Source organism: Propithecus coquereli, unplaced genomic scaffold, assembly GCF_000956105.1.
Source record: "Propithecus coquereli isolate 6110/MARCELLA unplaced genomic scaffold, Pcoq_1.0 Scaffold265, whole genome shotgun sequence".
Taxonomy (NCBI): Eukaryota; Metazoa; Chordata; class Mammalia; order Primates; family Indriidae; genus Propithecus; species Propithecus coquereli.
The window spans coordinates 2,150,703-2,166,336 of record NW_012148230.1 but is presented as its reverse complement, the minus strand read 5'-3'; the positions used below and the strand labels follow the sequence as shown (position 1 = coordinate 2,166,336).

Genomic DNA, 15,634 nt, shown 5'->3' with positions numbered 1-15,634 from the left:
ACTTGTCACCTTATTTAAACTTCATTAGAATATAACAGGCAATCATTAAATATCTGTTAATGAATTTTTATTTACCCCTTCTGGGCAACAGGTATGTAAGGAAATAACTAGGATACTTTTAGTTTATGGAAGATTCACCTGTACAAAATGAAAAAGAATTAAAACCATCCATATCACCTTAAACTCCTGTCTTCAACTCCTTGAGGAGCTCAATACTATATAGTGAAGCTCCCTAGAAAAAAATTAGGCAGTAGAAAACCTGAGGCATTTACCAAAATACAAATCCTCTCATCTTTATTAGAGGTATCTGAAACACTTCAATGACAGAAGGAAGTCAGATAAAACCTTCAAATGTGAACTTATAATGTCTTATTTTAGCATATATTACATTCCTCATTTTAGACACTTAAAATGGCGATATTAAAAACGAGTGATAATTTCCCAGTTGCCCCACTCCTTTTTGTTTCTAAGAATACTAATTTAAATTCCTATAGTTACATTTTAAACTAGAAGTGGTAATAAGGTAAATATCTGTCTTATTTAATGTAAGACATATTTCAAAAACAGTAACTTTTAAAATTTAAAAATAGAATGAAACATTCACATAAATTATAGTTAATTGGTTTACACTTTACCTACAATTCTTCCATCTACAATTTTCATACCGTTTTATAAATATTGGCAACCTGGTCACAAATTGTAATAGGGTAGGTTATCTACATCCATAACTTAAAGGCACATACAAATTACAGAAGAGTTTGTCAAGGAAATAAAGAATAACATACTATTAGAAACAGTATAGTTTTTTAAAAAAAATAGGTTAGATGTATAAAAATGGGTTAATATGATTACCAAATTGAAGTCCAAATACTATGCAAAATTAACAAATAGTGTGAAAATCATAATAATGGATATACTTTTATGGACATATTCCTTTTAGTCTATCTGAATGTTAACTATTTTCATTTAACTATAACTACTATATGTAAATGTACTAACTACCACTGAATTATACACTTTAAAAAGATTAATTGTACAGTTTGTCACCTTAAAAAATATATGTATAGATATATACATAGAGAGATATATACACATATATATAAATTAAAAAGTTACTAAGTTATCTAAAACCCTCAGGTTCATCTAACGATCATGGTTCAATCTTTCTATAAGGTGATTAGTAGGTAATTACTATCACTATAGTCCCTGGACATAAACTAAAATCTAGTGTACAGCTAACTTGAAAATGCATGCCATTTGAAATGATGGGAGTAGAAAATGTCAAATAGAGGTAACAATTCCCTCATATGTCAAAAACATTAAAAATTTCTCTTTGGGTAAAAGGGAAAATTTTGAAATTACTCTTTCTCTGTTTAAGGCTCAATAAAGAAAATATATCAAACAGAAGTAGTTTAGCAATATGTAAATTTCAAAAATCAATTAGCATTAGAACAATGTGACTATATTATTTTTAAAATTCCTCATCAGTTTCTGTTTATTATTAATGCCAGTAAGCAATAACTTATATATTAATATAAAAACAAAAAAATCCTTATTGAATCACAAAACCAACTCAAGTATCATTGTTCCAGTCACTAAGGAATTTCATTATCATTATTTAATAAGATACTTCTTAAAAATCCCTCATGGCACCATTTTGAAAGCAATTTCAATGTCTGGTTTCAAAAGAATAAATTTCATAAACTTAAGTTTCTCTAAAAATAAAATCCATGATAATAGCATTTTTGTTTTTAACTTAAAATATCTTTAATGTTCAAATTTAACTTAACATATTTTTAAGTGTAATTTATATTTTTAAAAACTAATTTTAATTTAAAATATTTCTAAATACATGTTTCCTTAATAAGATTTAACATGTTAGTAAATTTTGAAGTATTATATTTAAGGAATTCAGGGGAAAAAATTATGTGCTAAACTTTAAGGTATTTATCACAAACCATTCATCATTTTAATACAATCATATTACAATGGACTACATCAAAATATACATATAAACTAAACTGGAAACGTACATCAACAAATTGTATGATAAAATGTCTCCTTTGTCCATCAGAATATACAGAAAGGACATATTCACCAGGTTTCCCATGACTCTCTCGCACCAAGAAGTCTCCTTGTTGTTTTAACAGTTCTTGTGCTTCTATTCTGGGAATTGCACCATGGTACCAGTCTTGTTCTGCCAGGGGCTTCTCAGTGACAGAGATCATATCAGAGAGCTTGAACAAATAATAAAAAAACTTAATTAGAGAAAATGGTGATTTTTTTCAAGCAAAATCCATAGCAATTATGAAAACTTTTACAAACGTCCTTTCCTTTAATTAACTAATTAAAAATTGTAAGATGAATGTAAAATTTTCATAATTTTTAAAGAAAATATCTTTTGGAGCACTGGTGCTGAAGTTTAGCACAAATATAAATCCTTCAATACTTCTTTTTGTCTATCTATCATACAGAGGTACACAATATTAGCATTTAGAGTTAGCGTTTACAATCTTATTCACCATATCATAAAATAAATCTCTGTTAAAATTTATCAACCAGAGAAATTATGAAGAAAAAGAGGTATTATCAGAGAAATATAGCAGAAAACAATTTCATTTTTAAATGAAAAGCAGAGTTATTTCTTTTTATGGAATTAACTCTCCATCACACAGGCTGTGGATGGTCCATGTCATGTGTTTCCAGAGCACTATCTCTGGTTTTATTTGATTCTACCTTGCTGCTCTGCCTTCCTGTCCTTATCCTTACTCACCTGACTTCCTTAACTGTTACCTCTGCCGCATAGTTGGTCCTACTCTGGCAAAGCAATGGCACATAAAGCTTTGGGAGAAATAGCATCACTGAAAACCACCAATACGCAATTACAAACACACGGGAAAAACAAGGGAGGATTATATATGAGCATGGCAGGAAAGGTAAATTATCTGTTATTTTAGGAGGCCAAATGCTAATACCAAATGTCAGAGATAATTAAGAACTGACTGTATTTCCTTGAAATGTTCTAATTAATGGTAGCTGTAATTGCACATTTTCTGGTTACAAATAAAAAATTTTGTTGTTTTTTAATGAAACACAGAAAATAAACTGCTCCAGATAGAGTACTTTATGGGTCAGGTATAATAATAATTTGCACTAACTCTTAAGGTTCTCATAATACAATATGCACAATGTTTCATGAGAAAGTAATTTATAAATTGGAAAATCAGAATTAATATGAATAAGAGGCAAATATTCACATATGAAGTTTTAAAGGCTGATATTATGAACTCTAATAGGGCCAAAGTATGGTATCTTTGTAGTAAGTGAAACCTAGATGTGAACATAGCTTTCACTGTTTAGTACCACTAAAGAAGTGTAAAACTTACAGGTTAAAGTTCCATGTCTTATTATCTAAAACCCATTCTATTGGTTTAAAAAAAAAAAAAACTTGAAAAGTCCCAAATAGACCTCAAAGAAGAGCCCATATTTTAGTTTTTATTTCTTCCATTTATGACATATTTTAACCTTTAAAATTATATACATGTGACTATATGTGGAAATTTTTTATAAATGAAATAAGCCTTTTTCTTTTAGTACTAATTATGATAAACATTACATTTTAAAAAAATTTTAATGTGTTCCCAAAAATGGGCTTAAAGAATGAGTTATATAAAGAACAGCCACAATTATACAAAGTAAAAGAATAGTACTTTTAAAAATAGATGCATAAGGGTCAGAGGAGGTGGCTCATGCCTGTAATTCTACACCTTGAGAGGCCGAGGCAGGAGGATTCCTTGAGGCCAGGAGTTTGAGGATACAGTGAGCTATGATGATGTCACTACACTCTAGCCCAGGAGACAGAGCAAGGCCCTGCCTCAAAAAAACAAAAACAAGACAAATGCATAATCCATACAAAATTAACTTTTTTGTGTATACTGACATGAACAGTTTACAATTCTTTAAATAAGGTAGTCAAAATAATCAAATATTTCCTTTCCAAAATTTTATCCCAGTGCATCTAATTACAGTAAATACTAAAATTTTTACTATAATAGAACTATTTATAAGTTTTGCCAATGGCAAAAGTGCTTATTTATTCAAAAGTTCTCACTGAATACAAAAATGGAATTAACATCTTTGCAAAGGACTTGTTTTTATCATTGTCTCCTGAAAAGGTCTACATAATAGGAAAACATCACAAACAAGGATGTCATATGCTTGATTTCTTGTCCTAGCCAAACTATCCTTCCAAATTTGCATTTATTTAGAACTGGGAGAATGCAGAGCCCAAAGAATTCATTAAGTTGGAAAAGTAACTGAAGTACAAAAACTCAGCTAACACTCCAAGAAATTTATTTAGGTATTTAAAGAAGAGGGATATGTTTGGGGGGAAAAAATTATCCTGAGAAAATAATCTGTTTTGTTTTGTTTTCAAAAAAGTGAATAGGAAGGAATTTACATTGCTATTTCATAGAGATTACACTTCAATTTTATTTACGCTTATTAGTTCTTAGGGTAGGAAGGGAAGCTCAGAGATTCCCTATCCCTTGTTATTCCCTATCCCTTAGACTTATGGTCTCCAAAGCGGACCATACCGGTCTGTGGCCTGTTAGGAACTGGCCCACACAGCAGGAGGTGAGCAGCTGGCATGGGAGCTGGCATCACCGCATAAGCTCCACTTCCTGTCAGAACAGTGGCTGCATTAGATTCTCATAGGAGCGTGAACCCTACTGTAAACTGCGCCTGCGAGGGATCTACGTTGCAGGCTCCTTATGAGAATCCAATGCCTGATGATCTGAGGTGGAGCAGTGATGCTAGTGCTGGAGAGCAGCTTTCAAATAAAGATCACCATTAGCAAAGAGCTTTGACTGCATAATAAATGCAATGTGCTTGAATCATCCCAAAACCATCCCTCCTACCCCAGCCCTGCCTCCATCCCCCAGTCTGTGAAAAACTTGCCTTCCATGAAACCAATACCTGGTGCCAAAGAGATTGGGGACTGCTGCCTTAGACAATATTATTATGAAATGTAAACTGAATTTACTGTGAGTATATGTATAGTATGTATGTATACACATAAACACAGGGAAAAGTAACACATGTCCCCTGTCTGGGTATATCAGCTCTTTCTTCTCTGGAAGTATTCAAAGGAACATTTTTATTAATATGATCTCAATAAAATTCCAATACAATTTTGTAAGCTTGATAGTAACAAAATGTAGGGCAGCAGTCCCCAACCTTTTTGGCACCAGGGACCAGTTTCATTGAAGGCAATTTTTCCACGGATTGGGGAAGGGGATGGGGGGAGGAGAAGGATGGTTTCGTTTCAGGATGATTCAAGTGCATTACATTTATTGTGCAGTCAAACCTCTCTGCTAATGATAATTTGTATTTGCAGCAGCTCCCCAGAGCTAGCAACACTGCCTCAGCTTCACCTCAGATCATCAGGCATTAGATTCTCATAAGGAGTGCGCAACCTAAATCTCTCCCACGCACAGTTCACAGCAAGGTTCAGGCTCCTATGAGAATGTAATGCCGCAGCTGATCTGGCAGGAGGCGGAGCTTTATTTTCTAAGTTCTAATACAAAGTAATTCTATGTTATCTATGTCAATAGAGTGTAGAAAAATATTAATTTTAAGGAGACAGAAGTTGAATAATTTAGTAATTCTTCTGATATCCAAAAAATAAATCATTTGGACCAAAATGTGCTCTATTCTGGTTTTAAAGAACATTTTTCAAAAAGTGCTATGATTAGAGGGGTATTATACATTCCACACATCAGTGATAAAACTAGTATTCACAAGTGGCTGTAAGATGGAACAAATGATTTGCTCAGCTCCTTATTAAAGAAATTCTGCAGTAAAAAGATGGCTCTGGAGAAAAGGCAGTATGCTTGACATGACTGGAACAGATCTCATTAAATATAATATGGTTTGAAAGACTTCTGATTGAAATGAACCTTCATGATTGCCACTAGGCTTTGAAAATATATAATTAATCCTGTCTAAAACCTCTGGCTTTGGCATCAGAAGTCCCTGAGATAGTTCTCAGTGCAAAATTATAGCCATCTGAAGATGGGAAGATGCTAGATGTGTAGCTAGTCTCAGTGCCCTGAGACAATGACAGGTTATTTAATTCCTTAAGTACATTGAAAATAACAGCACATGATTAGAGTTGATATAACATATTAAAATATTACCCTGATCATAACAATAATTATTAAATATCTGACAGCATCAGACACAATATTCAGTTAAAAACAAATTAATCTATCACCCAATTATCTCCTGTTTTTCCTTCCATCAAGACTGTTGATATAAATATTCCATTAGACTGTCTTTTAAAGGTGCTCTGTATTTTAACCAGACTGTTAAAAACTTTGACAAATATAGGTATTCCAAGTCCGACATGAACACTATTATAATCAATTCTAATTTTGTATGTATAATGCATTTGCTTTGTTTTGTCTAAAATGATACTTTAAAGTTCCAATTTTTGCGTGTTCATTTTAATAAAGAAACAGTGATTCATTGTTTCATTTTCAAGATTATGAATTAAATATGCTTCCACATGCAAAACAATGAATTTGGACCTCTACCTCACTCCATATATAAAAATTAACTAATAATAAATCAAAGACATAAATGTAAGAGCTAAACTATAAAACTCTCAGAAGAAAACAAAGATGAATATCTGCATGGCCTTGGATTAGACTTTTTTTAGATATGACACAATCATAGGAATCAAGGCAAAAATAAATTGTTCTTTATCAAAATTAAAAACTTTGGTGTGTCAAAGGACACTATCAAGAAAGTAAAAAGATAATCCAAAGAATAAGAAAAAACATTTGTAAATTTTTGTATGATAAGTGGCTTCTTTCCAGAATATATAAAAAACTCTTACAACTCAACAATTAAAAAGACCCAATTTAAAAATGCACAAAGCATATGAATGGACATATCTCCAAAGAACAAATAAAGTGACCAAATAATAACATGAAAAAATACTTGACATCATTAGTCATTAGGAAAATGCAACTAAAAACTACAATAAGACACCACATCCACTAGGATGCCTATCATTTAAAAAAAATGGAAAATAAAAACTGTTAGTGAGAATATGGAGAAACTGGAACACTCATTGCTGGCAGGAATGTAAAATGGTACAACTACTATAGAAAGAGTTTGGTAATTCCTCAAAAGTTACATCATGACCAAGAAATTCAAGTGCTAGGTGTATACCCAAGAGAACTGAAAACATATTCACGTAAACATTTGCACATGAATGTTCATAGCAGCACTATTCCTGATAGCCAAAAAGTGGAAATAACCCAAATGTCCACCAACTGATGAATGGATAAACAATATGTGGTAAATCCATACAAAGGAATATTATTCAGTCACGAAAAGGAATGAAGTGCTATCACATGGTACAATATGAACCTTGAAAACATAATAAATGAAAGAAACTAGATACAAAAGCCCATATGTTGTACGACTCTATTTATGTGAAATGTCTAGAAAAGGCAAATCCACAGGAACCAAAATTACATTAGTAGTTGTCAGGAGTATATACACAGGACTACCCATGTATTTGAGGGAAAAAACTCCTTTTTCAAATAAATAGGATATCTAACACCTTAGAGAAATACCTCTACTTATTTGTTCACAGTGTATCTTGCTTGGCCAAGCTGTTATTACTAGGGATAACTATTAAATAATATTCTATGCACTACTGTGACATGCCAAACCCAAATTTCAATGATTAATCTATCATTCAGACTTCAATTTTATAATCAAAATGTTCTTATAAATATGAATATATAAACTGATACATTTTTATCAGTATACTATACATAGTAATCCCTATTATAAAAATGTCGTGTCTCACTAGAGAAGAAATTTGTTTATTCTATTCTTCTAATAAGGTTCCCATAAAATGCTTCCCATAATTATCTGTATATAGTACAGGAAGTCTGTAATATAAGTTTATTTCTGTCTTTCCTACATCAGTGTTACATGAGGTTTTACTATAGACATATATATAACAGATTCATATGCACACAAAAAGTTAAATTATGCTCTTATGTTTCTAAATACAAATTTATATATGATATTCATTGGTACATCAGAAAGAAGCTAGACAGTGACAATTTTCAGTAGCACATAGAGTTAATCCTACTTACTGCTGAAGAGCCCAGTGCAGATTTTGGAGACCTAATTATTCCAGCAATTGAATGACGAATAGATTCAAATTTGGATAATCTCTCCTTTCTTTCCTGGAAGGAGTAAGAAACAAGCCTTCAGCAATAATAAACTATCCAATATATACACATTTATGTATTTAGGTATGTATCCACAGCTTATCCGTCATGTCTTCCAACGGAAATAAATGTAAACTTTCTGACATTAAGGATAACAACCAAACGCATATAAACCCTATAGTACTTTATTTTCCTGGCCCCTCAATAAATGTTGTTATTTGGGAACAAATAAGAAAGAAACAGAAATTTATATAGATGAGAGAAAACAAGAAATGAAAAGGAAATTCACAGAAAACCAAGTAGTAAACAACATGTACAAGAAAAGAGACACGAGCTATCATATATAAGAAACCAGTTTAACATAGAATATTTCAGACAGCACTATAGTTGTAAGGGATTTTCAAAGAAGAAAAAAAATAACGGGGAAAAAAACAGAAGAATTACATGGAACACATTTTTAAAAAGTGAATTTCACGTAAGTACCTAGAGAGTTTCCCAAAGATTCACATGGTAATAATGACAATCATGATGATAAAGGAAGGCAGGGGAAGAGGAGGTAAAACAAGGAGATAGTGGCAAAACTCCCACTAAGAAAAATCAATCCAGATGGCTATTTGCTATAGAGTGTATTTCTGAATATCATATACCACAATCGAAGGAAACTTTTCCTAAAATTTCAAATTTTTAGATCCATCGTACAAACATAAGTGAATGGATTAGGTAAGAGGGTAGAAAAGAATACTGAAAAAGATCAAAAATGAGAATTAGGAGGTAAGAAGGATAACAATGGCAAAGCAGGTGTGGTGTGAGGGTTTGTAATGGAAGATTGGTCAATTTTCCAATAATGACTACATTTCAACTGCCAATCAGCTGCAGACAAAAGAACAACAGACCCTACTGTCAAGTGCAATACTTCCATATGTCTTCCATCAGTAGAGATGCTCAATTTTACTTGTGAAAAACACCTAAAGCAGGCCACAAGTAACATCTGTTGTTTCCTTTGCCTCCAATACCTAGGGTATGTCTCTGTAATAGTAAATGCAGACATTCTTGGCCACATGCTACCTTATAAACATTGTAGTTCTGAAATTCAACTTTTATCTCTCCACTTGCCTACTCCTGCTTTATTTACTTTTAATTCTAATCGTTATAGTGCTAATAGTTCTGATCATTCTAAAAACATGTTAACAAAATAACTGCAGCATACCGTAAGAGAACAGATGATTTCAACTTCTTTTTCATCATCATCACATTATTACTTTGCCTATGATCCTATGGAAATCACTATCTATACATCAATTTTATCATGTATAAAATGGAAAAAAGTATACTCAGGGGGTACTTACAAGTAAATTACTACAAATGATTAAGAATACCTTAAAAACATGTACACATTTAATATAGGAAATAAGTCTTTATATAATACAAATGGTCATTACCTTAGGAATGTGAGCATGCCTTAAAGCCTTAATCCTAGCCGTAAGATCCAGTTTTACTTTTTAACAAAAATCACCATAACTGAGGCACAAGAAGTGCTAAAGGAAAGACAGCTTTGAAGTACTACTACTCTTCCTCCTTGAACCTTTCTTTAAAGCACGTCCCTCCTCAACTTGGGTGTTTTGTTTGTTTGTTTGTTTTAACCTATTTCTGATGCTTACAAAGTCTTCTGAAAAAAAAAACTGGTAAAATATACAGTCAGGATATGGAAAATGAAATTATGGGAGGTAAAGCATATACAGTTGTTTTGTAATTAGATTTTAAAAGAAAAGCATTATAATGGTATAATGCGTACATATTGGACACCACTGTAGTAGCTATAGTTTTCCTACTCAGCAGCCCAATTTACCTTTTTCTTATTCTTTAGGAAATTCCTCCTCCCACTCTGTGTGGTGGTAGAGGTAGCAGTCTTGCTGCTGCTACTGCACACAGAAAGACTAGATGAAAGTGCTAACCTCGCCTGTTTGGCAATGAAAGCTTCATAAGAATTGGACAGACATCTCTACTGTCAATTCATGCTTCTCCTCTGAGTCAATGCTTTTAAAATACTAGAGGAAGTGTGAGCCCAACATGAGAGTACGAGGAGAACAAAACTAAAAACTACATGGTAGATTATGTAAAAAAGTAGAAAATTCAGGGGAGAGTTTTAAGTATTAGAAAGCATTTTATTGGTATATAAAATAATAACATTCATTGAAATGGTAAAAGTAACTCCTCAAGTTACATCCTAGACATCAATCCCCAGAAAAGGAAAGGGAACTCTTTCCCCCAAAACCCTTTGATAATATCAAAAAAGAAAATATTACCTTAGGAAGGTAATACTAGAATTATCTAATAAATTAGAATTATCTAATGGACAGGTCCAGGTACGGGTACAGAAGACTTCAAAAACTGCTTCCCTTACATAAAGTTACAAAGCATAATATATTGTGTGTTCAAAGGGATACAATTAGTGAAAACATCCTTTCATTTATGGTACTATTTAGATAGGGTGACCAAAAAAATGTACTATCAAAAATAATAATAATAATGAAACCTCAAGTTTCATATGGGAATAATTAAAATGCAAATAGGGTTTATAAAACATTTTAACCAGTGCCAGCTCGCTTAGTGCCCAGATTTCTACAAATAAAACATGAAACTCTTGCCAAAGCGCCTGTCTTTATAATGTTAAATATCAGCTTTAAATTTCAGTCTACCTAATAACACATTAGACTGTGCTGAATTCACTGACAGGTTGATTTTTATATCACAGAATTAAATGGCTACTTTAAAAAATTAAAATTAAAAAGTTTCCCTTCAATTACCATGGATACAGTGCCTAAGTTTTCCTGTAGGCCTGCTAGGACTAGTGATGAGACACTCATTTTACCCACCTCAAGTAATGGCAAGATAAAGAACCTTCTCCAGATAAAGGAGACATAGGAATTAGTTCTGGCAGAAGGATGGTACCTCACAGGGGACATAGTCAGGGGCTGGCGAAGGAGGTAAGGGAGAGGTGATATTATAAAATAATACCTGATGTTATGAGATAATATTCTGATGAGATGACTACAAAAAATGTTTTAAATATAAAACATAAAGTATAAAATAGCTATAACCTATCTTGAAACAAAATAACCTATCTTGAAACAAAATAACCTATCTTGATACAAAAAGTCTAGATGTAGTATCAGTTTCATATTTCACTTAACAATAGTTTTTTCATTATTTTAAAATTAAATGAGACAGTCTCTCCCTCTCTATGCATGTGTATATGTATGTGTGTATATACATACACATATATATAAAACTAAAAGAATGGTTCATAATAATTAAAAGTTTACCTATTATCCATTTTCTAAAAATTCTATAAGAAACAATACCTAAATTACTTAAGGTAAAATCATGCCTATCAGGTTTTGAAACACTCTTCACTAGAATTTGAAAACTGCAGTAAAACAGGTTCTCAGGTTACCTCCATCCCCTTCCTACTAAAGCACAGGCAAAGATACAAAGGGCAAGAATTGGGGTTTTGCTGATTGGAGTCGCTCTGACAAAAATCAAAAGCTTTACCAAATGACTGCCTATCTAGCTGCCATGGTTAAGGGACAAACAATTTTAACCAAAAGCATGTTACAGTTCTAAAAGCAAGGCTCTTAAAGGAGGTACTAACATAAAAAGAATACGGTTCTTGATGTCAAAAGGGATAAAGAATATGAATCTGGGAAAATTACTTTAACTACTCTGGCTGTTAGTTTCCACATCAGTAAAAAGGAAGACACTGAACTAGATAAAATCTTCATCTCAAAAATTCGGTGACTATTGTCCAACTCCCCATCATTTATATTGCATTGATCACTGATGAAAGCCAAACAGAAAAGTTCCATGGTATCAGGCTGCCAATCAGTTACTTTTCTTGGAGCACTTAGTCACATTCCGCCTGAGGTGCCTTCAGAAAATGAACCATGGGAAGGGTGAACTATCGTGAAAGGTACCACTGAACACTTTTTCCCCCCTTAATAATGGGGTATTAAAACAAACACCAAATATTATTTCTCACAGCTTTCTGTAAATAAACCCAATCTAATAACATTCTTGGAAGGAACAATGAAAGTGATTATTTGGCCCTATAGGAGCAGTCACATACTTATTCGAATCAGGAGGCAATAAGATCAAGAAAAAGATAATCTTCATGCTGAAACTCTAGGCTGAATGCCAAATATCTTAGAGACTTCTTACGCAAACCAGCCATAAAATTTGGCTGGTTTGGAGAGATTTTGTGAGAAATAAGTACAGGGAAATTATAACCCCAGAGAAGACTGTCTTGTGAAAAAAATTCTATCCTGTTGATGACTCCAAAATGTAAATGAAGTACTGTAAATATCAGTACGTCCTTCATAAAAAGAATGCATCTATAAATAAATGAGTAACTTAATCTTTTGAAGATGCTGATTTGCTACAGAGAATGAAAGATGCACAGTTTCTGCTCCCATTAGGATACACAATTTAAGTATTAAAACAGTTTCTAAATGATTTATTTTAACAATTGGGTTCTGACTGAAGGCAAATCATTTTAGAAGTATTCACTGCCTAGTAACTCAGTTTGTCATGCTGTCTTTTTCCTTTGATGTTGCACATTAAGAGTATTTATTAAAAGAAAGACAATTCCCTTACTAAGTCAAGCATTTTCAGATTCTGAAACAATGAAATTGGAAACCAAATACAAAAAAGGAATATTTGAATGATTAAGAGCTTGTTTTAAAATAACAATGCTAAGGAAATCGGCAGTATAACAGAATACAGTTTGGTGAGATCTAGGTTGTAAAATGTCACAAATCATTCTTTTTGCTTTCTTGTCTCTGTATCTCTTAAATACGATGTCTCTAGGGAAACAAGACCAAAGCAGGAGGCTATAATCAGTTCCCTTCCTATTCAATATCTAAATACGATCCCTGTTCCATGGTGCTTTTCCCAAATGTGTGATCAAAATGGCTAAAGATATTCTTTGTTTCCTAAGATTTTATTTTTAGAGCAGTTTTAGGTTCACAGCAAATTGGGATGAAGGAGTAGAGACTTCCTACATATCTTCTGCCCACACACACGCACAGCCTCTCCCATTATCAACATCCACCACCAGAGTGGTACGTTAGTTACAACTGATGAACCTAAACATCATCATCACCCAAAGTCCACAGTTTACATCAGGGTTCACTCTTGCTGTTGTACATTCTACGGATTTAGACAAACATTTGGTGACATGTAACCAACATGATAGGATCATACAAAGTAGTTTCATTGCCCTAAAAATTCTCTGTGCTCCGCCCATTTATCCCTCCACCCCCCCAAGATATTCTTTTTATAAATTATCCAGGAGTGCAAAATGCACACCAGTAAGCTTCCTGATGAGCATCTCACTGATTCAACAATTGAAGTGCTGATCAACTTTGCTTAGAAAACAACTGTATAATTAGGTTTTTTAAAAAGTATAACTATTGTGAATTAAATTATTAAGACATCTGAGACTCTGCTTTTAGTACAATTAAGGAACATAATAATAAAGCAGTAAATTTATCTACTTTCTTTAATAAATTATGAGACAAGGAATACATTATAATGAGAGTGAAAGTATTATTCCATTAAAGACCCCAAAGTCCAGTAATCGAGGTACTTTACCATCTTCAGTCACACCCACAAACTACCCAGCTCATTCCTTCACTTAGCAAATTATTTTGATCAGGTGAAGATAACCTCCGCCATCCCTTCATATGCTGTACACACCTTTCGCACAGCAACTTCCATATCTCTCTTCTCTCCCCCCTCTCTCTCTTCTATTTTCTTTCCTTTCTGCCTTATCATAGTATTGGTAAATGCTCATAAATATTAGCTATAGTTATTTTGACTTTACTAACACTGACAAAGACATTTGGGTTTCTACCTTTTAGCTATAGTGAATGATGTTGCCATGACCATGTGCGTATGTATACTTGTTTGAATACCTGTTTTCAACTCTTTTAGGTATATATCTAGGAGTGAAATTATAATTCAATGTTTAACTTTTTGAAGAACAGCCAAACTGTTTCCCAAAGTGGCTGAACCAGTCTACATTCCCACCAGCAACGTATGAAGGTTCCCATTTCTCCACATTCTCACTAACATATATTTTCTGTTTTTCTGATTATAGCCATCCTAGTGAGTGTGAAGTGCTGCTTGCCTTCATTTTTGAAGAATATTTTAACTGGATATTAAATTCAAAGTTGATATGTTTTGTTTCTTTATCTTTCAGAACTTTGTCTTCCGGCCTCCATTGTCTCTGACAAGAATTCAGCTATAATTCATACCATTATTCCCCCACTCATGTGTCTTTTTTCCCTGGCTGCTTTTATAATTGACTAGGATATGAGTAAAAGTAATTTTTAAAAATATTTATCCTGCTTAGCTGAGCGCCTGTAGTCCCAGCTACTTGGAGGCCCAAGCAGGATGATCCGGTGAGGCCATGAATTTGAGACCAGCCAGGATAATATGGCAAGACCCTGTCTCTTTAAAAAAATAATAAGAATAATTTATCTTGCTTGTGATTTGTTAAATTGCACAGAATTCCAGGCTGAGACTCTTGGAAAGCACTTTACCAATAACTCTTCAAATATGTTTTCTACTCCCATCTCTCTCTCCACTTATTACCCCATGACTGTCAAATACTCTGCTGTATTTTTCCAATTTTTTCTTTTTGTTTCAGTTTGGATACTTTCTACCAACCTGTGTTCACCTCTCACTGATCTTTTCTATGTTCAGTCTATCTACTAACAAGTCGATCGAATATATTCCTCAGCTCTAAGAAATTTCCTCTATTTTTCATTTTTAGCGTTTCTATTTTTTGATAGCATCCACATCTCTGCCAAAATTCCCCATTTTTTCACATACATTGTCCACCTTCTGCACTAGATCTCTAAGCATTTTTGTAATAGTACATTAAAGACACTATCTCATAATTCCAACACCTGGGCCATCTCTGAGTCTGTCTGGTTTTCTTGGCTATGGGTTACATTTCTCATTTTTCAGTGTGTCATGTAATCTTTGATTATATACCAGACAGTTGATACAAAAGAGCAGTACAGTATGAATTCGATAATATTCACCTCAAGAAAGGAGCACACCACTCACTTTTCTGTCACACCGCTAGGTACTTAATAAGTTGGGTCTGGCCTTTGCTGCAGTTTTAATTTGAATCAATTACCATTGGCTTCGAATATTTTGAGAGTGATCAAGAGTTTCCCTTCAACTAGGAATGGATCTGAGCCCTGGTGAAATTCCAGCATCATGCCTATGCTTTGAAGCTAATCCACCAGCTTTAGGAAACATGGGAAATCTCTCCCATCTTTACAGCCTCTTGGGAG

General features: G+C 33.2%; 1 protein-coding gene across 2 annotated transcripts in view; it reads right to left on the bottom strand.

The window, feature by feature from the left end:
• FER (fer (fps/fes related) tyrosine kinase) overlaps positions 1 to 15,634 on the bottom strand; it is a 403,356-nt gene that overhangs the window by 227,300 nt on the left and 160,422 nt on the right. For both annotated transcript variants that reach the window (XM_012647371.1, XM_012647372.1), the window contains 2 exons: positions 8,187 to 8,279; positions 2,034 to 2,237 (listed from right to left, as the gene is read on the bottom strand). In XM_012647371.1, the coding sequence (XP_012502825.1) occupies positions 2,034 to 2,237; positions 8,187 to 8,279 (297 nt within the window). The remainder of the gene's footprint in view (positions 1 to 2,033; positions 2,238 to 8,186; positions 8,280 to 15,634) is intronic.